Here is a 26,261-nt window from a genome sequence, read left to right as displayed (position 1 = left end):
AACAATGTTATGGTTTTAATTTTTACAATAAAGACTAATCTCACTCTTCTTTTCCATCATTTCTGTTTATTACATACACGGTTTACACACAAACGCAGCCGTGCTGGAGCGTGTCTGCGTGTGCGTGTATGCGAGTGCGTCAGCCAGGTCGAGAAGCGTGATCAGACGAAGTCTGTGAAGTCGTCCACGGTGGACACCAGTCTCTTCCTCTGGCCGGAGGCCTCGGGGTTCGGCGCCGGGGCGCTCTGCTGAAACGACTTGTTCTGCTGCGAGTGTCCCTGGGTCAGAGAGATGCCCGGAGTCGAGCGGGACTGGATGTCTTCTTGAGCCTGAGACCGACAGAAAACAGACGGACGATCAGGCTGAGAATCTACTCAGACGGTGCTGGTGAGGCGGCGAGGGCGGGACGCGGTCTTACTCGGGTCCGGATCCTTTTGATGTGCCGGAGTCTGGCCAGCCACTTGGAGGCGTAAGCGTCGGACGGGTTCGCTCTGTACTGATGCACCAGGGACGCCATCTGACAGGAGACGGAGACAAGTGAAGGATGCATTCGTATCTGCAGTTCAATATATGAGGAACAAAAAAAACAAATGGAAGGGAAAACTTACATTTGCATGCAGAGCCATCTGCCTCACCAGCAGCGGGAGGTTCCGGTCTGAAACTATTTTGGCCACCGTCGTGTCGACTAAGCCCTCCAGGTCTGAAACACGGGCGAGAGAGAGGTAATGACTGAACTGAAAACTTCGCATCGACGACGAGCTGAGCGATTAAAAGAGGCGGCGGGGAGCTGACCTTTACGGCACTGGAGGGTCACGAGGTTACATTCATAATCCAGCGGTTTAATAATGACTTCTACGAAGTTAAACTGACCCTGAAGAAGAAAAACGGTGCATTGGGTGACAGTTTAACCTGCAGGTTTCTCTGTGTGTGTGTGTGTGTGTGTGTGTGTGTGTGTGTGTGTGTGTGTGTGTGTACCTTTATAGTGCCTAGTTTGTACTCCTCTCCGGAGTCGTTGTACACCACCATCACAAAATCGTTGCCGATGTGTCGCTTCTTGTTGCAGCAGCCTTTGTCGCTCTCCCTGTTGGGCATCAGTGTGGCGATGTGGAAAATGGCTGCAGGGACAGTTTCATTAGGAAAAACAACCACAGCGGTCTCCCAGCAGACACACACACACGCGCACGCACACACACACACTAACCCTGCATAATGTCGTCGTGCCAGCAGTAGGTGAACTCCCCGTCGTCTCCGTACTGGTCCAGCCCCCCCAGGAAGATCTGGTCGGGGTCGCAGTCCTTCAGGTGGATCAATTTTCCCAGGCCTGTGAGGAAGGCGGCGTAGCGGTTGGAGCCGTACTCGTTGGACAGGATGGCAACTTCGTTGTTGACCTGAGGAGGGGGAGAAAGGGTCGAGGCGTGAAGCTGGAGCACTGGGGAGTTTGGAATCCGCCACTTTGGGCGAGCTCTCACCTGACCGGCGCCCACAAACACCACGCCGATCTTATGGGTGTCATAAGGAGGCATCTGGTCCAGAACCTTCACAGCTCGGTCGATCACCTGCAACACAGATCACAAAACCTGAATGGACTGTATCAATGTTGTTGAAAACAATCGTTTGGGAGTCGAGACGCTTTGTCTGGAATGAAATCTGACCTTTACTTGTAAAAAAGTGGTGCTTAGAAGCCAGAGCTGAGCCGAGAAACATCCAGATGACCAGAGATAATGTATGTGATCATCACCCAGCATCACTTCACTTTAAAGAAAAGACTCTTTCTGACTGTAATTTCTCCATTTCTGAGGAGTTTCATGTATTTCCACTTTCCAGGTCCGCTCACCTGAGTTTTGGGCAGCAGCAGCGGCTTGTTGGCCTCATTTCCAAAGAAAGGAGAGTGGTAGAGTTGAAGAAAAACAAAGCTAGCATAAAAAGAAAAAGACACGGAAGAGAAAACACCAGGAGTTACTTACACACTTGTTTTTAAGACATATTTCCAAAGCATAAAAATGACAATCGGTATACAAAAAAACTGAGCTGCAGAGGTTTAATTACCAGTGTTTTTTCTTGCAGGTTTCTGTTTGGATCAAACCACTGATTGATTTAGGATGAGTTTAGAGATTCTGTCTGGCTGACGGCGCAGTACCTGGGGCTGAGGCCCGACAGCTTCTCGGTGTTACTGGGTCCGGGCCGACTGTGGTACGAGTCCCTGTCGGTCCTCCTCTCCCTCCTGGAGGAGGGGGCCGACACGGAGATGGTGTGTCCGCGGGGGCGGTGGCCTCCGCTGGGGGAGATGGGTCCAGGCTGCGCCGGCGCTGCTGGGAAAGACAGCCTCATCACCGCTCCTCCGCTCTGAGACGGCGCCGCGCCCGGGCCGTCAGCAGCTTGACCCTGAGCCCCCGCTCCACTGACGTCCCCCGCCGAGCCTCCGTCCGCTTTGTCTTTATCAGTCTGGGGCTGGGGCTGGGGCTGGGGCTGGGGCTGGGGCTGGGGCTTGCCGTCAGACGGCGCTCTGGGCCGAGACGTCTCCGCCAGCGCGGCCTCCGACTCCATGGCCGCCTTGGTGAAGGCCTCGGGTAAAGTCTGGAGCTCCGGAGACGAGCTGGACTTGTTGAGTCCGTGGCCCTGCGACTGGCTGTGAGTCTGGAAGGGCAGCTCGGGGCCCTGGCTCCCCGGGGTGGACGGGCCCGGGGTGGGCTGGTCGATGGGGATGGCTCCCTCGCTCACCTCCTCCAGAGTCGACTTCTCGTCGTCCTGGCTGGACGTGGACGACGACTGAAAGCCACACAGAAGCCTTTTAAACTCAAAACCCACGACAGGCTATTTCTATGACTGCCGGCGCTAATTCAAGGTGTTTGTGCCGTTATTTATTCATGGTTTCACAAATGCAGCACTTACTACTCGGCTGCCAGCGGCTTTCAGGCTGAGTGAACACATTAAGTGTGTGAATTCTCAGTTTTCCATCCTTATCGTCTCAAATTTAGCCCAGTGATGATTGGATATTTACTGAAAGTGTCCAAAAAGATACTTCTGTCAGAAACCGCTCTTATTAGGTTTCAATTGAAGCTTTTCGTCTCCAGTTGGATCAATTTTTATGCTTCCTTTAACTGAGATCTTTTTGATACCAAATTAAAAGGGACGCCTGTTCATCTTGTAAAAATATCCTGAGCCTCCTGGGAATTATCAAACTGTCTGCAGGTAATCATTAAAACCTTCACCTCCTTTCTTCAACAGTGAAAAAAAAAAAAAAGATTTTGAATCATTTGGAAGACTAATTTAAAGTCATCTTGTCTGCTTTAGTTTGAAAGCACTACCGGACCTAAAGAGGTTTAAATGAGACCAAATACTGTTTTTTTGCACCTCAGCTGGAAGTTCTGAAACTCAATAGATGTTAAAATGAGGAATGAAAAACTGAAAAAGTGTTCAAAAAAGTTCACAACAACACCAACATCAGCAGCTCCCAGTTTCAGCTCTAGTTCATCCTGGATCTCCTACTTAACCTTTTTTGATTTTCTTCTTTTCCCTTAATAACTTTGCAGCATAACTAAATGAATAAATATGATTCATTGTTTAATATGAGTTCATTTAGCATCTCTCCATTGAATTAGGAGAACACAGGCGGTGTTGTCGTGTTGGTGCGGAAGATAAGCGCTGATGAGCGATGGCTGGCCGTCCTCCATCAGGCTGCGCTGCTCCGCAACTTCAAAATGTATCAGCACAGATGGGGAAGCTGCTGCAATCCTTAATTTAATGTAATCATAGCTTTTAGGCCTTGGCAGAGACTGTAAAGCCAGAACAAACATTCCTAATAAAGATGAAGCATCCAGCAGTGATTGAGCTGCTGCAGTGGAGCTTTTTGTTTACCTGAAGCAAAAACAGTCATTTCAGGTCAGAACAGGCTTCATTTTGTTAAAACCAGATGGCGGCCGACTACTGTATCTGTATCAATTATAAATACATATCAAATATATTCACTTCACAAATGTGAAGAAAATGGACCACATTAACACTGTTGAATTGTGGGAAATGTGAAGGACAAGTGAAGAAAAAGAACATTTCTGCAAAGAAGCCCGACACAAAGAAAGTTGTCATTTGAATTTGTAAAGAGACATTCAGTTTGATGCATTTTAAAGCGATGCAGTGAAAGAGACGAGGCCGGCTACGCGTGTGTTCGGTGTCCTACTTTGACATTACAGTTAGTTTCACAGCGCCTGGAGCAGCTGGTTTCTGCGGCACGGCGACACTAACAGGAGACAGAGCGTCAGCCAGCTGTGTCCAGACGTACAGTGGGGGCAAAAAAGTATTTAGTCAGCCGCCAGTTGTGCAAGTTCTCCCACTTAAAAAGATGAGAGAGGCCTGTAATTGCCATCCAATTACAGGAAATCCCTGATTTCCAGAAAATCTAGAAAATCATACTGTCCGATTTTGAAAGAATTTATTTGCAAATTATGGTGGAAAATAAGTATTTGGTCACCTACAAACTAGCAAGATTTTTGGCTCTCACAGAGCTGCAACTTCTTCTTTAAGAGGCTCCTCTGTCCTCCACCTGCATTAATGGCACCTGTTCGAACTCTTTATCAGTATAAAAAACACCTGTCCACAACCTCAAACAGTCCCACTCCAAACTCCACCACGGCCAAGACCAAAGAGCTGTCAAAGAACACCAGAAACAAAATTGTAGGCCTGCACCGGGCTGGGAAGACTGAATGTGCAATAGGTAAGCAGCTTGGTGTGAAGAAATCAACTGTGGGAGCAACTATTAGAAAATGGAAAACATACAAGAACACTGAAAATCTCCCTCGATCCGGGGCTCCACGCAAGATCTCACCCCGTGGGGTCAAAATGACCGCATGAACGGTGAGCAAAAATCTCAGAACCACATGGGGGGACCAAGTGAATGAGCTGCAGAGAGCTGGGACCAAAGTAACAAAGGCTACCGTCAGTAACACACTACGCTGCCAGGGACTCAAACCCTGCAGAGGCAGACGTGCCCCCCTGTTTAAGCCAGTACACGTCCAGGCCCGTCTGAAGTTTGCTAGAGAGCATTTGAATGATCCAGGAGAGGACTGGGAGAATTTTATATGGTCAGATTGAACCAAAATAGAACTTTTTGGTAGAAACACAACTGCTCGTGTTCGGAGGAGAAAGAATGCTGAACTGCATCCTCAGAACACCATAGCTCCTGTGAAGCATGGGGGTGGAAACATCATGCTTTGGGGCTGTTTTTTTCTGCAAAGGGACCAGGACGACTGATCCATGTAAAGGAAAGAATGAATGGGGCCCTGTATCGTGAGATTTTGAGTGAAAACCTCCTCCCCTCAGTCAGGCCATTGGAGATGAAACGTGGCTGAGTCTTTCAGGATGACAATGATCCAAACACACCGTCTGGGCAACAAACGAGTGGCTTCGTACGAAGCATTTCAAGGTCCTGGAGTAGTCTAGCCAGTCTCCAAATCTCAACCCCATAGAAAATCTTTGGAGGGAGTTGAAAGTCCATTTTGCCCAACGACAGCCCCAAAACATCACTGCTGTAGAGGAGACCTGCGTGGAGGAACGGGCCAAAATACCAGCAACAGTGTGTGAAAACCTTGTGACGACTTACAGAAAACATTTGACCACTGTCAGTGCCAACAAAGGGTATATAACAAAGTATTGAGATGAACTTTTGCTATTGACCAAATACTTATTTTCCACCATAATTTGCAAATAAATTCTTTAAAAATCAGACAATGTGATTTTCTGGATTTTTTTTTCTCATTCTTTCTCTCGTAGTTGAGGTAAACCTATGACGACAATTACAGGCCTCTCTCATCTTAAGTGGGATAACTTGCACAATTGGTGGCTGACCAAATGCAAGTCTAATAATTCAGCTACACAGAGCCTGCTGGCCGAGTTCTGAATGCAAAACGGTGAAGGAAAATCCTATTTTTCTAATCTTCTAAGAAACCAGGATTTGTGGGATAATTGTATGTGCTGCATCCATGAGGAGTTTGGTAAACGTGAAGGACTGGCAGCGGGTACCCACCCTGCTGAGCGTTCCCGGAGGAGCAGCCTTGGAGAACTTGTCTGCTGAGATGAAGATGGGATCGGGGCTCATCGGCTCAAACTCTTCACTCTCCAGCCAGTCGGACGGGGTCTGTGCCTTCGCGCCCAGGCCTTCCTCGGGCACCACCACAGAGTCTGCAGCGGGGCACAGAGACGATCGGGTCAGCGTGGCAGCGCCGCCATGTTGCTTTCTACTGTTAGTCACGCAATCAACACATGGAGTCAGACTCAAAGACACATCCACAGTGTTAGTATTTAATTTACCATCATCTCCTCAGTCAGATACATTATCTTAACATTAATAGATGTACATCCACACAGATCGACATGTTGAGACACACTGGACAAGAAAAGTTCACAAGACCGACTACGACGACTCCAGTCTACGATGACAAAGATCAGAGACATAAAAGATCAGTGCAGCTCAGTCGCTGCGTCATCTACTCGATTTCCATCGACACGCATGCATCAGTTCGGTTTGGCTTGTTGGTTATCGCGGCCCAAACACATCTCAGCGGCTGCAACAGCAGCCCAGACCAGGTTCCCCCAGTTCTGCGTCTCCCAAACGACTTCCTCTCTTCACAGCGAGAGGAAGAAGCGCAATCAAAGACTTTATCACTGATCCTGAAAACTTCTTCATCGCTCTACTGGCCGACCAGTAAAGCAAGGAAGCCATTTTCACTCAGATGAGGTCTGGGCTTTCCTGTTGGCAACATCGGAGGGGCAGAGGTTAAAGGTCAACCTGGGAGTATATTTCAAAAAAGAGGAAAGTTCGGAAAAGATCATTTAGACGGGAAAATAAATCTTAGTTTATTTTTAGGAGACTGATTGATCTGAGTGCAGAGACGTCATCATGGTCACTCAGAAAGAGGCTTCCCTCGTGTTAAAAGACGACCAACGAGTAGAAACACTGAATCTTTTCACTTGCACAATGTTTAAGCATGAAACAGAAGGTCTTTGTACAATTCTGGTCTCTGTGATCTCAGTAGGCAAATTTAGGCAGGCAACTTGAAAAAAAGGTGATCTTATTGTTAAAAGTGCAGTAAGTAAAGCCTCATCTGAGCACTTGGTGGCAGTAATGAGTTCCTCAAAGTTTCAGTGCTTTGCTGTTGGTTCTTTAAATCTTTAGCAATAATCGATTCTTCCATCTTTACTCACGTAACAGTCTATTTCTGCTGCTTCTGCCGTTAATGGATAGAATACAAGATTTGGTACAATGACTCAATGCACCATCTTGTGGTGGAAAGTAGTATTACAAGACGGCTCAGGCTGGGTAAACTCGAGCATATTTCTAAGAAATAAAATGTAATTAAAAAGTACTTGTACATAATTGTTCTTATATAAAAGAAAATAATTTAAAGCCTGTTATAGTTTGTGCTTACAGACCTCTGCATTGTACAAGTGATTAGAAATATACCACACCAGGAGTTTTGGGCGGGGGGGGAGAGATGTTGGGGGAGGTCACACTTTTTGGGGACGGTACCTGCCCAGGAAATGCTCCTGTGCAACCTGCCAGGGGCTGGGGGGCCTGGGGGGCCTGGGGGGGCAGTGCCCAGACCCAGAGACCAGAGAGAGCCGCCCACTGGAGGCAGGGATGCCAGAGGTCATCCCGCAGCCAATCACAAACCAGCATGGCGGTGAGAATGAGGAAACATGGAAAGAAACCCATCAGACCAAAAGAGGAAACATAAAAAATAAAGGCCATGAGAAAAGAAAAAAAAAAAAAAGAATAATGTGGAGTGGAGAGGCCACAAAAAAAGATGAGCGAATGAGGTCAAAGGAGACAAACTGGAGGAAAAGAAAAGCCCAGAAGAGGAGAGAGAATGAACAAAAGCACATGGCGGAGGGCTTCAAAGGAGAGAAAAACGGTTGTCAAAGCAGTGATATTTCATGATCACTGACCTGAGTGAATCCAGGCTGGTTTATTGATCACCTTCAGGTTCAAATTGAGTATTTACAGGCAGTCTGGCATTTAGCTCAGTCCATTAAACGGGACCACAGAAGAGCAGCCAGGTGGACCGAAGCAACGCATTCACGCAGAACATTAAACCTATTAGTCAGTGTGGATTTCCTGGTGTGTAGCTCACTATCCAGGCAGTCCAGCCGTGCTGCTTTTATGAATAACACACTCACAAAGCTCTTTGATGCAAATAACTCACCCTCTCTGATCAATTACAGCCCTCAGCACAGAGACTTTCTCCCAGACTCACCGGTGTTGGAGCGCTGGATGAGGTGGGCCTTTGCTCCGACGCCACTGTGAGTCTGGGTCAGGGTGTCTGACACGGACGTGGGTGCCGGAGCGGCGGTGCTGGCGGGGGCGCTGGCCGTCTGGGCCGGCGGCTCCTTCACGCCCTCCATGGCCATCAGGACGCTGGAGAGCTCCTGCAGCGGCATGTTGCCCAGCTCAGAGGAGAACGGACTGGGGGGGTTCTCCAAACACATCAGCCAGCTCGTGTTTCCTGCGGTGAGGGGAGACCCCCCAGAGAGAGCCGCAACGAATAGAGAACAACAGAAAACACAGCACACTCGATTATTCTGCTGGCTACTCAGCACAAGTTATAGATCTCTGGCTTTTTTTTTTTTGTTGTTGTTGAAGAATGACACATTTATAAGCATAACCATTTGAAAAGAATATTAAATATTAAAGACTTGAACTTTTGAGCACTTGTTTCCTACCCGATGGTCTCCGGATGAAGATTTCGGCCCACCCCTGAGTGAGCATGGGGACAAACTCGGCCAGGCTGGGGTTGTCTTTGAGCGGAGGAGGAGCCGACGGGTTGGCAGAGGCGGAGGACAGAGGGCCCAGGCCGTCCAGGGTGGGTGCGGTGGAGGGGGACAGCGGAGCCGTCAGCTCGCCCTCAGAGGGGGAAACCAGAGGACTGAGGCTCTGAGCGGGGCCGGCGCGGAGAGCGTGGCCGCCTGGGACATCACGAGAGGAGGATGGTTAAACGCCGTCGGCTCAGTAAAAGCACGGTTCCTCTCAAGACCCTCACACTGAGATGACAAAACACTGTCAGGACAAGCTGATAAGAAGAAACGCGCCACAAATGGATTTAAACAAACGCAGGAAAAATCTACAGTGGGAAAAGAAATACAATATATGAGTAAAAGCTGCATGAGTAGATGATATTCAGAGAAGCAGTCAAAGCTAAAGGCAGTGTTTCTCACCTGACATGGAGCGGACTCGAATGCGCGTGGCTCTGTTGTGCTGCTGGCTGGACTGAGACTCCAGTTTGGCCGGAGCCTCTTTGGTCATCCGGGTGTGGAGCGACGGGTCTGACCTGCAGGGTGAAGACAGACAAATTCTACGTCTGTGAAATGCTTTCATGTCATTTAACTTTCGATATATAACAGAAAAAGACACTTTTGATGCAGAGTATGCAGCCGAATAACAGCCCGACGAGCAGGATTTGTTTCACTTTCAAACAAACTGATGTGGTCTGGGTGAAAAATGAAAGCAGCATAGATTAAAGGTTTCTTTCATTTCATCATATGCTGGACAAATTAGTGACACTCATCTCGCACATTTTTTCAGCTACTGCCGAATTTCCTGTTGTTAAAAAACTAAAGCATAATCTCCAACACACAGAATAGCAGATGCTTCAAGATTTATTTTTTTGTTTATCAGAGTTTTTATGTAAAACGATACCAAAACAAATCTGTTACAGTTAATCATTTGCACAGATTTACACTCACAGCATGAACACAGACGCGGCCTAAAAACAACTAATTGACAGAAATATAAAAAATGTGTTTGAGAGTTCAAACATCTTTCATTCCTGGATGTGTGATGGGAAAACTTAAATGCTCTTTAAAAGTAAGAATTTCGGCCTCTGATGACAAGCCTGTTCAGAATATCCAGTCTATATTTAGTGAAGAAGGTTATTAGATGTTGCATTGAAACAGTAATGACGTCTAGGTCTTTAAATGTCAACATCTGGGAAACTGAATCAGTTAATCTGTCGCTGTGTACGAGTCTTTATGTCCCTTGGTGGATGCAGGGTTAGTATCAACGTTTTTAGTCAGAAAACCTGCTTAACCTTTCTGATTGGTGGGATTAGTGAATGATTTAAATGTCGAATGGGCTGAGTCACGTCCACAAAACTTCATTAGCTTTTATCCTGAACATTACCGAGGATTTCAGCCGATTGTGTTGAGCAAAAACAACTGTGAGGAACACATTTTTAGTCAGTGACGGTGACCCTGACTTCGCCTCTGTGTACCTCGATGTGTTAACATCGTAAAGAGAGAGAGGGGGAAAATGAAGGCTGCCAGTCTTGAACATGAGTCACATGTTAATGTGAAATGTGTCAAATCCCAAAGGTGATCCAGAATTACAGAACTGACTGAGAGAAAAGTTAAATAATGAATGATGTGCTTTAAAGCGATGCTCTGGTGGAGCTACAGAGTGTCTCTCTCTCTCTCACTGTCTCTCTCTCTCTCACCTGGTCATCTCCCCTCCCCCTCCCAGACGTTCAGCCATGTCCAGGCCCAGCAGCGCCTGAGTTCGGACCCCTCCACTGGTCGTGATGGTCACCAGCTTGTTGCCCACCAGCCAGGTCATGCTGCGGCCTCCCGCCAACAGGAACTCTGCAATGGGAGACCTGAGAGGGCCGCTGGGGGTCAGTGTCGTCTCCGTGGCTCCTATTAACTCTTCCATAAAACATCAGCCCTGAGAATTTTTGTATTTATTTATTTATTTTAAGTGTGTGTTCACCTTTTGGGCAGTGCGGAGAAATTGGAAAACACGTATCGCGCCATCATGTCCAGGCAGGTCTCGGTGAGCTCCAGGTGGACGGTCTTCAGCCCCTCGTCGGCCTGAGTCACGGCATTTTCGTCTGCAGAGCCCAGACTGCAGGTGGTGGTTGAGGTGTGCATCCTACAGGAGGAGACGCAGATTAATAAACATCAGCGGGGCGGGCAGAGGAGCGAGCGGGAGGCAGCGGGAGCGCGGCGCATCTGAATATATAATCAAACAGAGACATGCAAACTCTGATGCACAAGTTACGAGGACACCGGCAGGACACTCGTGTCTGTAACTCTCCCTCATGCACAACGAGCAAACATGCACATGTTTATATGCGGAAATATCATTCAAGCATGATCACAAATTTTCAGACAGACAAAATACAAACATGCTGGGATGTGGTATGAAAGATCTGTTTGTAAAACCAGACTGATCAGCTCAAGAAATGTGAACGAGCACTGCTAGGAAGCTAAAAGAATCCGATACGCAACATATTTTCAGGGAGAAACTAGACTATGCCAAACCCTGAACCAGTACTATGTCCCCCCACATGTCTGATTTAGCAAGAGCATTCATTTGCATGATGGGAAACTAAGGTACTGTGGAAAAATGTATTCATCTATTCAACTTGTATTCGGGTTTATCCGTGATATTTGGTTTCACAGGGCGCAAGAGCCGATCCCAGCTGGATCGGGGTCAGGGCAGAGTAAACCCGAGGCAAGAGGGATCAAGCAGGAAACACAGCTGCTGTTTCGTTTGAAAACCGTGTCAGTCAGACCAAGTCCCAGCATGTCAACAACAATACTTACCACTCTGCTACTGATAGTAGAACACATGGTTGTATTTGACTGCTTAGTGAATAAATACTCCAGAAAACATGACCATAGAAAAACCCTGCATATACCCAATGTATGATCCCATTTCTAGTTCTTAATTTCCATTAATCCAAATAATTGAACCAGAATTTTTTTTTTTAATAATTTTTCTTTTTTTTTTTTTAAATAATTATAGCTGTAAACAAAAGTGGTCCAGCCCAATCTTGAGAGAAGGGAAGAAACTGTGTGCTTGGGGTTTATTAGTCATATCTCATGGTCATGCTGTCTAAGATGGAATAAATGTTCACCAGAAAGCAGGTTTCAATACAAAACACTTTTGCCAAATCAAAACTTGATAACCAAAGAAAAAGAAAAAGGATTTGAAGCCATTTAGCATTAGAAGCTGGTTAAACAGATCCACACTGCAGTTGTTTAAAGCATTGGGTTATTTTTATGTTGGTAGTAAACACAAAAAGCAGTGGCTTCAAGTGTCTGGAGAGCTGAGCTTCTGTTGCCATCTGTTGGGCAAAAGAGTCACGACACATTAAGTACGACTGAATACGGCGGCTCTGCAGCCTCATGTGACAACTGCAATGTTAGATCCAACACTGTCACACACTTACTGCAGGTCAGCCAAGCAGAGAAAAGCATAAAAACATGAGGTGAGCAGAGTGTGTGTGTGTGTGTGTGTGTGTTCAATCTGTTGATCAACGTGTCAAACGTTCCCCTCAGCCCAGCTAGTCCCTAAAATCCCACACTAGGAGATTGCCATGGTCAGAGCAGCACAGTGGATGTTTTGAGTGGAGCAAAAATAAAACTAAACTATGCCAAGCAAGCAAACAAAAAGCCTCGTGATGATGCTGTCCCTCCGGCCCCTGGCCGAGGAGGCAGAAAGGAGCCTGCTCCCAGCAAAGACGAAGGTTGGTGTTGTTTTGGGTGAAGAAAGTGAGATGAGATGAGGCCATGATGAGTAACATGCTTTGCACCAGTCCTTCCTGCCATTCATCTGTTGTTAAGGCCAATCAAAACCAGTCAGCAAAAAATAAATTAAAACAACCAAACAGAAAGGCAAAACGGTGTTAAAACAAAACCAAAAACTGTGTTAGAGCACAAAAAAAGAAAAAAAACGTCGACATGGAAAAAGATGTTTTCCACCAACACTGCATGCAAAAGCAAATCAGAGAAAACCAAATGTGAAACGGCACAGAGATGACCACAGCCCAAAACAAACCAAAACCCCAAAGAAGTCGACACACAAACCTTCCTCCAGCATGCACCACCCTCTCCAGGTTTCCCCGGCAACACACCACCCCAAACGCACCCGCATGACAATGACCCTCCAACCCATCGACCCTCCCACGGAGGAAGCAACAAGTGTTTGGGTTGTTATTGGATTTTTTTTTGTTTTTTTTTTGTTTTTGTTTTGTTTTGTTACCCGGAAGGCTCTTCTCTAACCTGCGGACCGCGTGTTCGGAGACGCTGATGCTGCGGGAGCGGAAAGCGTCCATGGCTGACAGGTCCCGCAGCTCTTTAACTGGAGAGCTGCTGCTATTGGCTACTGCCGCCGCCGCCTTTGCCACTTTGGCCGCCCGCAGACTGGGCAGAGACGAGTTTCCATGGCGATTGGCGCGGGGGGGGGGAGCGGTGTTGGGCGGGTAACGGCACGGGTTGTCGTCGTGAGGGCGTGGCAGTGGTTTGGGAGTGTGGGGGGGGGTGGGTTGGTTGGTGGGGGCGGGGAGTGTGGTGTGGACGTGTACCAAGGGGTAACAGGAGAATCACCCGAGCACCAGAGCAACATGAGCAGGTGACCAGGGGGGTAAATGCCATGGGGGGAGGGGGAGGGGGGGAGGGGGCGGGGACAGGCGTCACACAGGGAGAGAAGGGAGGGGCCAGGAGCAATGTAGGAAGGATCCAGGATGACACAACCACCCCCCAAAACCACAACCACAACGCAGCACCGATCGCAGGAGGCAGCGCAGGGCGGAGGGGGTCAAATGAAGAAAAAACAAAACAAGGTGAAAATTAACAGCAGTGAACATCATGAATCAGATCACAGGAGAGCGGAGAAAGAAAAAGGGAAGGATTCAACCAAAAGAAGTCAAAGAAATAAACGTCCACTCGACTGAAAACAGACAAGCTACAGCGGCGGGAGGGTAAAACAGCTTCTGCTACTCAGAAAGGAAAATACAGACAGAAAATATTCAGGAGAGCAACAAAATAAACATTTTTTCACACAGCAGGTTTATAGTGAAGCCGAGGACTATTACGGGAGAAGTGTCACAGTAGGGGATGGACTCAGCACAGGCCTGACATGGGAGAAGTTACGACACACACACGAAAAAGAAAAGAAAAGAACAGAAATGCTGAATTGAACTTTGGTTGGAGCTCAGCAAGCCTGAAATACAATGAAGAAAAGCCTATTTAGTTAATACTTTTTATCTTTGCAATGATGATGAATGAATAAGTATAACTGACATCAAAACCAGCTTCATTTAACGAGCCTGAAATGATCCGACATGCAGAACTCCAACCACACCGGAGGCAGCGAGCAGCGCGGGGACGATGGCGCCGCACCGAGCATCAGAGTGACGGTGGGAGGATGACCACGGCCGGCAGAGGATGATGTTAGCACGGGTTTGGATGTTTCACAGTGAGAGGAGAGCGTCTGTTGTTACTGAAGAAGCAAAGGTTTGATGAGGTTTCTGGGAAATTATGGAGAGTGGGAACCAAAAGGTGTTTGAGGGGAAGAGGAATTAGAGATATGCTCACGTATGTTCTCGGGAAAGCCACCGAAACAAACAGGAAACTTCCACTTAATGTACACCGACTCTTTAACACAGGCAGGAGCTGCCTCTGGAGTTACACTAACCTCTTGCTTTTCACTCAGTTATTAAGCTGTTTGGTGGAATATTAATCTGGAGTTTGATAATGTAAGTTGGTTCTGTCTTTTCAGTCTGTTTATGCCTCATTTATGCTAATATCTTTATCACTTTCACCTGTCTGTTGCTTTTCTAATTCTTTAAAATTTATTCAATGCTTTCATAAATTTTAATCAGGTTTTTCTTCTCTTTTTGTACTGCTTGTCTTGTTATGCTTCCTTGTTCTGTCCCCTTTTAAATAATCTGTGTGGCGCTTTGGACTGCATTAACAAGCATCAGAAATGCTGCATAATTTCATTAATTGAAAAACAACCAGGGAAGTTAAAAGTGTCCCACCGCTGCCTCTAAGGTCACTCTGCACTCTCGGTGACGGTAACAGAAGCCTCAGCGCGCTCCGAAGAGGATTTATTGCTCTCATAAGATCAACGGTGGGCTGCTGAGAGAGTCGAGCTTCGATGGAAAATCTGCAGGAGCAGAAACGCTCAGACGGCATGTGTGGCACATTTTATGATTCACTGAGGATCATCGTGAGGTGAGGTGGGTCGGCTTCACATGGACGCCCAGCGTTTCTACGTTCCATGAATGGAAATGACCGTGAGAAAAGCTTCCCGATAGCTCTGTGTGAAACACGGCGTGTGTTGGTCTCTGTGTGTGCGGTTATAAACTGACTGTGGTCGTAAACGGCAGTCAGATGGAGAGAGGGACGCAGGCGGCAAACACACAGCAAGAAGACCTGGAAAATATGAAAGTGTTTAAAGAAAGCCAGATAATGTCAATAGAATAAAACGGCATCATGTCTTCCAGGTGTTCGTGTTGATGTGTTCATCCTTGTGCATCCTTGACATGGGAAAAGATAATAAAAAAAAAAAAAAAAATGTGGTAAAGGAACAAATATACAAAAGAAACAGAACAAGAAATGAATAAAGACGACTAATGATCACCATGGCAACCTGCGAGGAGTCACTGTATCCGTCACGCCACAGCACTGGTAATGCTGGCAGCCAGCGACCCTCCGACACGACAACTTGGCACATGTGCGGCGTTGCGGTGCTGCGGGGGTCAAAGGTCACCACTTTGCTGAGGGTCAACATGCTGCTTTACCTCTTGGGCCGTTCGTTGAGGCTGGTGCTTCGGGCTCGAAATGGACTTTGCTCGTGACTGTCATCGAACGGGAGCAGAGCGTTGGAGCGTAAACCCTGGAGGAGGGAAAGAAAAAAGACTCAGAGTCACCAGAGCAACACGGGTTCTTTCTGAAGAAAGGAGCTGGATTTGCATGCTTAGAGTCTGTATTCTGTATTTTACTGGACTGTACCTTTGTTATGTATTGAACGAAGTCCTTGCGGAAGGGCAGTCTGCAGCGGATGAACCACATGGCGATCACATGGTGGGCGAGGGACACAATGTACTGGTTGAATCTGGGAGAAAAACGAGCGTTCAGGAAGCGTGTGTGCAGCTGAAAGCAGACGTGCCGATGTGTGTGTGAGCGCTCACTTGGAGGGGTTGGTGTAAGGTAGCGAGATGGCGAACACGCTGACGTACTGCTCAGCTACGAAGTTGGCGTAGAGGTGAGGGAGGCGCACCAGGGCTGTGAAAGAAGGAGGAAGAAACGACACGTCAACCGACCCGCTCCGACTCTGCGCTCGCTCCACCTCCAGCCACGTTGAGACAAACTCACTGGAGAGAAACTCCAGCATGGGAGAAGCCATGGCTACGGTGGCGGATATGTGCGTCAGCTTCACGATCAGAGCCGGCAGGAGCTTGATCATGATGTCAGGCATCTCCACCGTGCACATGGTGAGGGCCACCACGCACTGTTTGGCACAGCGGTAAATGAGGCCCGTCTCCAGGCACTGGACCAGCTCTCTCTGCCAAGCAGGAAAAAGAAAGAAGAAGTTAAAAAAAAAAACAAACAAAAAAAAAACATTAATCCAGGTGTTTTTCACCATTTTTGATAAATTGGAGGTCAATAGAGCGTTTTCTGTCAGTGAATAGATGTGAGTAAATTGAAAACCTCGCTTTTCAATATTGAGCTCAGTCTAATACAGACACAATGATACCGATCAAAAAAAGCAGCGCAACAAAAATAAATCACACAGAGTATCACATAGTGGCAGCAACATTTTCATTTTACAGCCTCATTAAAGTTTATATTCCGCTCGCCTCATTTGGAGCTCAGGTTATCAGTCTGGCCACGTGGGAGTTTGCATGTTTGATTCTCTATGGATGCTGTGTTTCCTCTCCCAGTTTAGAAATGTGAATTTGAGGTGATCGACTGTCTCTGAAACGGCTGTAGTCCTGAATCTGAGTGTCTGTCTCTGACGGGTCTCTGAGGGATGTTCGAACATTTCACCTCATATTTTAACTTGGTATGAAGGTGTAGCGTGGTAACATTATTTCCAGGTTTTAAGTCATATCGTGAATGGATTTCCTAAAGTGAAACTTTTCACATTCGGACATAAAATATTTTATTTCATTATATGAAGAGATGAACTACCACTATATTTAAATGTGACACAATTTCATGTAAAAATGCCTCCAAAAATGGTTCTATTATTTGGGAAATTTTAAACTTTGGAAAACAAAAGTGTATTTTCTGCAAATGTGAATCTTCTAGTTCAAAACAGCCTGTGAATTTAAAGTTTAAAAAAAAAAACATAGTGAAACTGAATTTAAAGCGTTCATATCCTGTAAGTGTTTGCTCTGTAATCATCCAGCAGATTGTCCTTTCTACCTGTCTTGATTGTTCCAAGTAATTGTGGTAGGAAGTGATGGCTGTGAGGACGGGAACGACGGCCAGCTGGACGTCCGTGCGTGAAAATCCCTCTGGGGTTTTCTTTAAACGCTCTGAGATCAGGCGATCTGTCACCTGTATTCACACACGAGAAAAAGCCGTTACTGAACATCATTCGGAGTTTCATTGCGACCGGGTATTTGCTGGTCGGTTCGCGCAGGTGAAGTACCATGCAGCAGAGCGTGGAGCAGAGCTGATCCAGGCTGCAGGGCGACGTGAGCAGCAGCACTTTGTACTGCAGCGTCCACGGCAGCTTGTCCAGAACCAGCTTCAGCACCTTCCAGTCCATCTCCTGCAACAACACCGAACCACATCAACGCTTCTCAACGCGAGGCGTATCAATCAGTTGTCTACAGATATATGCGTGACTTTTACAGATCTGTTTTTGTACCATCTTGAGGCACTGCAGCAGGACGCTGAAGGCGGGGGCGTAGGGCAGGTAGGCCGAGCGAACAGACGCCGCTGAAGCGGGCGGAGCAGCAGGAGGAGCAGGACTGCCAGCAGGAGGCGATGTTGAGCCCGTCAGCTTCTTCTCACCGACACGCTTCTCCGGCTCTCTGAAATACAAAAAAAAGACCTCTTTGTTTATAATAGGAAACTAACTGAACTGCGGTAAGACGCGTCAGACGTCCTCACCCTGTGTCACAATAGCAATAAGGGCTGAATCTTATGGCGCCATCTTTGTTGGGAACGCCGAGTCGGTGAAGAGAGTCGGCGCGCATCATGAGGAAGAAGTCAAACACCTGGACGAGGCAAAATCAATCAGTCAGCATCAGAAATCCAACGCAATGATCAATACAGGCCATCGATCGCCCCTACCTGCAGTCTGATACTGGAGGCAATAGCTGAACAGTACTTGTTCTTGTAGTGAAGCTGGAGGTGGCTGATCAGTAATTCATAAACGCGACTGGCGTGGCTGGCTGGCAGGCTGTACAGTTTGCTCTGTCACGGAAAAAAACAAACATGAGAAAACAACAGGAAAATGTTTTTTTTGTTTTGGTTTTTTTTTTGATCCATGACAGATTTATAACATCTATTACTCCACGGGTGTGTTAGAAAAAGCTCATTTACAGTTTACCTTCAAACCTGCAAAGTGCGAGAGGTTTCATCTTTAATGAAACATGTTTGTGAACCGATTTAAACAAATATGCAGTAAAGCGTCAAAGCTAATTAAGTGTTGATTAGATGGAATTTAGCTGTTTTTCTTCTCAATGATATTCATTTTCACCACACATATTCAACCTTTATTAGTTTGTCATGAAAAGCTGCTTCTCAGTCGCCTCGCTGGTCTGATCTCCGCACTCTGAATGACGACCGCTGCCGTTCATTACTTCTGCTCCGCAACAACTAAAATAGCTCAGATTTCCAAGAATTGAGGCAACTGGAAAGCAACATAAATTTAGAGCTGGCAGTGAGTGTGAAAGTTCTCACTTGAACTTTGGTGACAGACTGACGCCGCTCCTTGCAGGTAATATAAACGTTAGAGCATGAGTCTGTGAATCGGAGGAAAACTCTACTCGTGTACCTGAAGGATTTCCAGCAGGCCCAGTATGGCCGTCCTGACATCTTCCATAGGAGACTCAGCTGTGGGGTCTCTCTCAGAAACCTCCAGGGGCCCCGAGCAGACCAGAGAGCGACTGGCCACCTGAGAAGAAAACAGATCGTGACTTCAGTTCCCTGAATGATTTCACTCTGGCTGAAGTGAGCCGGAAGCCGAGTGACGTTCACCCTTTCAATGATGTCCAGCAGGCTGGTGAAGTGGTGTGTGTTGCAGCCCTCGGCGAGGTCCACCAGGAGCTGGGTGGCCTGTTTCCTGACGGCCAGATCCCGGTCCTCAGCGATCCCGCTGAGCTGGGGGATCACCACCATTTCAATCAACTCATCCTGTTTGGAAAAAAGAAAAAGAAAAACACAAAAGCTTCAAATATTTAAAAAAAAAAAAAAAAAAAAAGAAGAAGAAAGTTGCATCAAACACAAAGAAAAAAATGTTGCAAGAAAAATGCAGAGTAGAGAAGGCAGAAGAAAGACATGCCGGTTATGCCAACTTTCAGCTATATTCAGCTCATCAGCTAAACTGTGCGACAGAGTCAGAGGTGTTTGTGTCCAAACCTCATAGAGCTGACGGTTGGTGCTGAGAACGAAGGACAGGATGTGAAGCACTTTGATCCTGATGACGCTGCGAGTCTCGTTTCTTCCAGGAGGACAGACAAAGAATAAAACCGAGATGTGATAAGAATACAGACCATGAGCTGCTCGCGCTCTCACTCTGCGTGTGTGTGTGTGAGTGTGTGTGTGTGTGTGTGTGTGTGTGTGTGTGTCCTACCTGAAGAACTTCTCCATGAGGCGGTGAAGACTCTGAATCCAGCCGTCCTTGGCCGGCTGGATGGACTGAGCGCGGTACGAGATGAGGGTGAGCACTGACGCATCCTGTCACACAAAATAAGATGAAAATGAGCAATATCGACAAACGGCAGACACACACTGCGACATTTCAACTGTCTCACATGAATGAGAAAATCTTGATAATATCTCACAGACAGCTGGAGGTTGTTTTCTGAAATGTGAATGTCAGTCATGAAAATGAACGATCACAGACCATAAATTCTTTCTTTTCCTCGTCAATCTACACACAATACCCCATAATGACAAAGTGAAAATGTTCATTGAACATCTCTGGAAACACCTCAAAATATCTGAGCAGTAACGCTCCACATCTAACCTGACAGAGCTTCAGAGGATCTGCAGAGAAGAATGAGAAAAAATACCCCGAACGCAGGTGTGCATTAAAAGAATCGGGACTCACGGGTCTCTTGTCGGCACACTTCTCCACCAGGCTGAAGAACTTCTCAGTGGAGCCGTGGTAACCGTTCTGCTCGTACAGCTCCTCCACCGTGGTCAGCAGCTCGTAGACGATGGCCTTCAGCTCCGTGCTCCCTATCGTCTGTGAAGAGACGGGACGCACAACGCTCGGTCAAATCAGAGCTGCCGTTCTCCTCCGCACGGCCTCTCTCTCTCGCCATGAGCACAGACCTGGATCTGCTGCAGCAGCCGCTCGATGATTCCCAGCAGGATGTCCCAGGTCACCACCTGCAGCTCCTTGCCGTACTTCTTGATCAGCCTGGTGATGGAGAGGACGATTTCATGGGACACCACCTCGTTGGCACAAGACATGGCCTGAGAGGAAAGAGTCCGACAGATTTAGAACATATAAAACACATCTTTTCTCCATGTCCAAACGTCAGATCTGTGGAGGTGAGCCTGCGAATCTGACAATATTAACATGATTTTTTTATATGCCTGTGTTTGGAAATTAACTTGTGATTTTAAAACGTAAACCTGGAAAGAGATTCCCAAACTGATGTTAGATACTAATGAGAGACGGCATCTAAGAAGAAGACAGTATTTTACCTTGTAGAAAGACGGCAAGACGAGGGTGGGGGTGTTTTTGAGGGCAGGCAGTCTGTGAGCCCCCCACAGCGCCATCCCAACGAAGAACACTGCTCCTCTCAACAGCGACGCGTCTTCCATGTACACCCTGGAGGAGATTACAGCCGGTCATGAAGAGCACAGCCTCCTCGAGGCGACAACGGCTGCACGACATATTCCAAAATCGTACCGTTTAGGCATTTGCAGTTTCTAACAGAATTTACGCAGTTCAATCCTGTTTGCCATCCACCCCCCCCCCCGGACATATTACAAAAAGTGACTGTACTGCAATAAATCGTCCGTTTTGGTGCAGTGTGCATTCATGCTCTGCACGGCAAGATTTTTTGGAAACCCGATGGAGCCCAGTGCATGAAATCTTCTTGACAAGAAATTGTATTTCACCTTATTGTTTCAACAGCAAATCACACAGTAGGACAGAAAGCAGCAGGAATGAAGGAAAACCGAGCATAAACAACAAAAGTCAACAACTGCTACGCTTCTAAAACGCTGCAGGTTTTAATGCAAAAGAAAAAACAGATATTGGACCTCAGAAGAGACGAGTGCTGTCATTCAGAAATCAAGTCCACCAACATCATGTACCAAAGTTTTCTTTTTTGCAAGTCATTCTGCCATTACCGACAACCGAATGTGTGTTAATACAACAAAATCACAACACTACCTCTCCTCCATGATGCGACACATGGTGTAGATGGCGCTGTGGCCGAGGTGAGTCCCCAACACCTTCCTCATCAGCTGGAGAAGCAGCAGAGAAGGAGGCAGTTAGAAACCTCTGTCAACAAAGAAATAAGACGTGTGTCCATGTTTCTCTCAGGTCTGCTTTCACCTTCCAGCAGGATTCACAAAACTCCTTGACGTTGATGGCGCGACACAGCGTGATGATGAAGACGGTGAGCGAGTCGGAGGGCAGGCAGTTGTAGCACACAACTGCATCCAATACTTGAAGAGCCACCTACCAAGAAAAAAAAAAAAAAAACACACACACAAACCATTTACACACACACACACAGCAAAAACAGCAGCAGAACATAATGATGAAGATTTACACTAGAGCTTTTGAATAAAGTGACTTTATTACTGCTTTACGTTACAAAACTGGTTAATAAATGAAAGATAAATACATTTTATTAAACTTGAAAGTGACATTTTGAAAACTTTGTGTGCCGTTGATGTTTAAGATGAGAACTTGAAGATTTAAAGTTTATCAATCCCAAGAAAAGCTGCAGACACAGAATGAAACTTTATTTCCTCACTTTGTAGTCTGAAGAGTCTTTAAAGGACCGAGCTGCCTGTAAATATACATCCAGCAGACACATTATGTTTGGTGATGAGGGATGAAAGAGTGAATTCTGCATTTATTCTTGCAGTTAATACAAGAATCCGAAGTGAATAAATGAACGAATGAAAATAAAATTACACAAAAACTACAAATCGTTTAATTAAAAAATGAAGATCGCTTCGTCTACAGGAAGAGCAAGAAGCAAAAATCAAAAAGCCTCTGTGCATCTGTTATTAACAGCAGCGATGATAAATAGTCAAGACAGTCAAAACTCACCTCAATATCTGAGGAAGATGTGGTTCTGTTGCACAGCAGACAGATTTTCCTGGAGAGAGCAGCAAAAGCAGCAGCTTGTTAAAAACACTTCCTGAAGAAAACTAAGGCTGTGTGGACGCATGTCTGACTTACTGGACCATGATGGACACGTTTTGGTCCAGGTAGCAGCTATTGAACTTCACCAGGTTCACCAGAACATGCAGGAAGTCGGAGGTGAGACCAATGTCCATCCACAGGAGGACGAAGCGCGCTGCAAGGGAAAAGAAAACATGTTTACTACGAGGACTCACAAGGTAAATCAAAGCACTTCAGATTGATGCAGCTTGTCAGGAGGTGAATATCATAAATGTATCGCATATATATCAGAATGAGAAGAAGCCTTCATTATCTTGACCTACTGAAGCTCTGAAGAAAATTATTTGTTCAGTCGGGATTATAAGAAACTACAGGACGCCAGGTCAATGACAAAAAGCGAACAAAGATCAAAAGTCGACAGTGATCAGCTGAGATGTGACAGAGCCACAAAGTCACGATTTCCTTCTCTTTAACTCGGTCTTCCTTTTTAAAAAAAAAAAAATATTTCAAGGCAGCAAGGAGGGGCCACAAAAAACAGAAAACCAAATAAACTCACACAACAGATAAAGCAGAGTCACACAATCTCTGAAGAAAGACAGCAGTGTTTACAGTGAAATATATTAAGACACAGCTTGAAAAAAGTAAATACGGTGATCCTTCATTATTGTAGTATTTGTGGAATAAATGTAGAAGGTTTTGAGGTCTGTTGAGATGATTCCAGTGTATTTGCTTCATGTCTGACCAGGATGACGGATCTACAAACACAGTCTGTGGTTTGGTTTGGTTCTAAATATTGAAAAGGACCAGTAGAGCGTCATCTCGGTATCAAGAGAAATATTGAACCTCAGAATAACTGTCTAGTTGATAAAAAGAAGACTCTGCTTTACCGATATCCTCCTCCAGGTACGTGATGTCCTTTCCGTTCTCCGTTAAGGCCTTGAACACCTCCAGCCTGTCGGACAGGTCCTCGTTGGACGGCTGGTAATCTCTGACCACTTTGAAGAAGTAGGCTCTGAGAGGGCCGAGCCGCTCGCCCTGCACACGATTCACAAACACAGAAACATTCAACATCCACGACGTGGGTCGCGTTGGGTTCTGGTTAAAAAAAAAGGAAGAAGCATAAAAGAGGTACACAGAACTGAAAACATAACATCTTGCAACAGATAAAATAAATGTTTCATGTGTGTTGGAGTGACTGTGGTGTGTTCAGACCTGGCCCTGGATAATGGCCCTGAGCAGATGAAGCACGGCGTGCCTGGCCTCTGGAGGCTGTTCTGGAGTCAGCATGTCCTCCACGGCCTTCCACACCGCCTCCACTGCGTGCTGCAATCACACACACTCTCATTAATAAAGATGACTGAATTGTTAGAATTAAAAAAAAAAAAAAAAAAAAAAAGAATCCCTTAACTTTACCTCCTCAAATTTTTTTGTTTTGGCGAGATCGCATATGTGATTCATGACGCGGACGCGCACGCTTAAGCCGTTGTCATGCTGGAGCTCCTAAAACACACAATGAGGAAGGAGGAGGACGTCCACGATTATTAAGAAGAGACCTGGAGGGGGTTTCACTGTGGAGTGTGTGGACGTGTTCTTTGCACACCTTGAGGATGTCGGCAGTGATGATAAACTCAGAGGGCTTGCTGTCGCTCTGCTTGCTGGGAGGCCGTGGTGGTCCCAACCCAAAAATCCCCTTTACTTTATCCTTCAAGCTCTCCTTACTCGGCTGTTTGTTCATGGTGACGGCGACACACACAACAGGGGATCGAATGCTGCCTGCAAAGACAAACATGTTATTTATCAAGTTAGATGTGATTAAACTAGGCCCATGAAAACTATGATAATGGAACAAAACAAGATTACTAACAGGGAATATCTGAATATGTATCAGATACTGACTGAGTGGCCCCTGCCCCAAAGAAGGTTAAAAAGAAAAAAAAAAAAAAATCAGTCACACACAGATCACAACAACAAAGCATGGCAGAGCCACAGAGGCGCAAAAATAACCACAGAGTGACAGAAAAAGGTCAAGCAGAGGATGCTAACATTACATCACAACAAAATCCCCAAAATGTCTGAGAAAATAAAACAGAGATACGAAACACAAAACAACACCTATGTATCCTACGTGACACAGAATGACCAGATATCACTACAAGTAGCACTAAATAAGCACAAAGAGTGACACAGAATTACAGGAAGACAAAAAAAAAAAAAAAACAATCTGAAAGACACACAAGACCACGAAGAAACAATGACCATAAAGAAAGACTCACAAGTGTGCACGAGACAGAAAAGTCCCAAAACAACCAGGGAGTAGCGTGGGAGGACAACAACAAGATATAAATGAGCTCTGAGAGTCACTGCATGATAGCAAAGATACATAATGAACATGTGACGAATCAGAACAGCAGAATGAGCACAAAAATAAGAAAACAACCAATGTAAGTGCAAAAATATCTCATGAGGGGAGCAGCTGTATTGCCATGGACCACCCTGCTGTGTTGGATTTTTTTTAGCCCCTGATGTGAAGAAGCTGAAACAGTTAGTACCTTAACTTGTGAGTGGGCAGGAGTTAGTAATATCTCCACAACCATGGAGCCCAGGTAGAACATGCGCTGGAGGAGCAGCCTCCACAAGCTCCCATCCAGCCCAGTTTGGAGCCGCGGCCTGTAAATGTGTAAACCCAGAGGTCAGGTTTGAAGAATTTGCTGTCATGTGGACTTGACAGACACAGAGGGGAGGGAGGGAGGGAGGGGGCAGGCAGACAACGACTGTTCTGTTTCACTCCAACAACAACAACAACCAGCAGCAGCAGCAGCAGCAGCACGTCGGTGGGAGGAAGCCCCGATCCAGGACCGAGCACGCCTCTGACAAACAGGTCCACAAATCCGGCTCGTTACCAGGAGAAACACACAATGGCGCAGCTGAAGCCTCTCAGAGGCTGCCGAAGGTCTGCTAGTCTCAAACAACAACCCCTCCTCCACCTCCTCCCCTCCCCCCTCCCCGTCTCCCTCTCACCGTTCCAGTCACGGGTCAGTCCGCCTGCAGCCGACACAGCCGTCCACGTCTGTGCATGGGTCTAAACTCTGTGCTTGCAGAGGAAAGCTTGCTCCCAGTCCTCCACTCCTCGACCGGATGACACACTGACGCTCTGACAGAGGCACTTCCGACAAAAACACGCTGCCGCGCTGCATCCTGGGAAATTGAGTTCTAAGTGCTAAATGTTTTTCTGGCTGTTTTTGCTACAGTGAGAAAAACTGCCTGTGTGTGGAAGTGTCATCTGATTCACTGGATTTCTATTTACGACCAAATGAGTTTCGAATATTTATGACATATCACATTACAAAACAAAGTATCTGGATTGTTGGCTAACACATATATTCAGTTTGAGACTATGAAAAAAAATAATTACGGCCGTAATTAATTTTATTTATTTATTTAGCCTTACATTTCATTAACCCGAGGAACCACTGTATCTGGAGCACTTCAGCATCAATGCCTGCATAGCAGAGGCGGAGCATTCTCGACAGATCCTTATGATAGTAATTTCACCATTCAAACAATCCCTCATGCTACCGTCAAACGACACACTAATGCTCACTTTTATTGAGCCAAGCAAACCTATATGCCTCAGAAAGCAGAATAAAGTCACAAACCAGTTCACAAACTTGTTCTGAAGAACAAATACACATACGCACGCACACACACGCACATAAAGACAAATGCAGCCTGTCAGGTGTGTCAATCTCAGAGCGTCCGCTGTCCATGGTGCTGAAAGTTCAGATAAAAAGTCACGGGCAGCATCTGTACCATCTTTGATACAGCTTAAATATAAAATGAACACAGCTGGTCTAAAATTACACAATCTATTCAGATAGATACAGACACAGCTATCTATAATCTTTTGGAATTCACTTAG

At 46.3% G+C, this 26,261-nt stretch overlaps 1 protein-coding gene across 4 annotated transcripts; it reads right to left on the bottom strand.

Moving 5' to 3' along the window:
• Window positions 1-77: 77 nt before the first annotated feature.
• Window positions 78-25,504, bottom strand: LOC115390822 (tuberin-like). Of its 4 annotated transcripts, XM_030094832.1 has the most exons (44): window positions 25,361-25,504; window positions 24,892-25,009; window positions 23,943-24,115; window positions 23,756-23,842; window positions 23,555-23,665; window positions 23,230-23,377; window positions 22,400-22,517; window positions 22,268-22,316; window positions 21,966-22,001; window positions 21,539-21,664; window positions 21,374-21,447; window positions 20,677-20,803; window positions 20,299-20,442; window positions 20,072-20,209; window positions 19,592-19,695; window positions 19,378-19,459; window positions 18,997-19,152; window positions 18,794-18,913; window positions 18,088-18,210; window positions 17,905-18,011; window positions 17,660-17,825; window positions 17,438-17,560; window positions 17,209-17,343; window positions 16,153-16,342; window positions 15,969-16,062; window positions 15,790-15,892; window positions 15,579-15,673; window positions 13,054-13,194; window positions 10,754-10,915; window positions 10,482-10,640; window positions 9,205-9,317; window positions 8,713-8,955; window positions 8,247-8,495; window positions 7,520-7,618; window positions 6,017-6,171; window positions 2,138-2,766; window positions 1,835-1,913; window positions 1,470-1,556; window positions 1,202-1,388; window positions 976-1,115; window positions 793-871; window positions 609-700; window positions 419-517; window positions 78-329 (listed from the first exon to the last, which is right to left on the bottom strand). In XM_030094832.1, the coding sequence occupies exons 3-44, from the start codon at window positions 24,075-24,077 to the stop codon at window positions 162-164; spliced, it is 5,772 nt and encodes a 1,923-aa protein (XP_029950692.1). In that variant the 5' UTR covers window positions 24,078-24,115; window positions 24,892-25,009; window positions 25,361-25,504; the 3' UTR covers window positions 78-161. The 4 variants fall into 4 exon arrangements, with proteins under 4 accessions (XP_029950692.1, XP_029950693.1, XP_029950694.1 ...); XM_030094833.1 differs by lacking the exon at window positions 21,966-22,001; XM_030094834.1 differs by lacking the exons at window positions 7,520-7,618; window positions 21,966-22,001.
• Window positions 25,505-26,261: the final 757 nt, after the last annotated feature.

Source organism: Salarias fasciatus, chromosome 6, assembly GCF_902148845.1.
Source record: "Salarias fasciatus chromosome 6, fSalaFa1.1, whole genome shotgun sequence".
Taxonomy (NCBI): Eukaryota; Metazoa; Chordata; class Actinopteri; order Blenniiformes; family Blenniidae; genus Salarias; species Salarias fasciatus.
This window is presented reverse-complemented; position numbering and strand designations above follow the sequence as displayed.

Coding starts and splice junctions, on each gene's coding strand:
- LOC115390822 (XM_030094832.1), bottom strand. CDS start 24,077: ATGAACAAACAGCCGAGTAAGGAGAGCTTGAAGGATAAAGTAAAGGGG. Junction 23,843..23,942: donor TCACTGCCGACATCCTCAAG/GTGTGCAAAGAA, acceptor TGTGTGTTTTAG/GAGCTCCAGCATGACAACGG. Junction 17,826..17,904: donor TATTGCTATTGTGACACAGG/GTGAGGACGTCT, acceptor TTTGTATTTCAG/AGAGCCGGAGAAGCGTGTCG.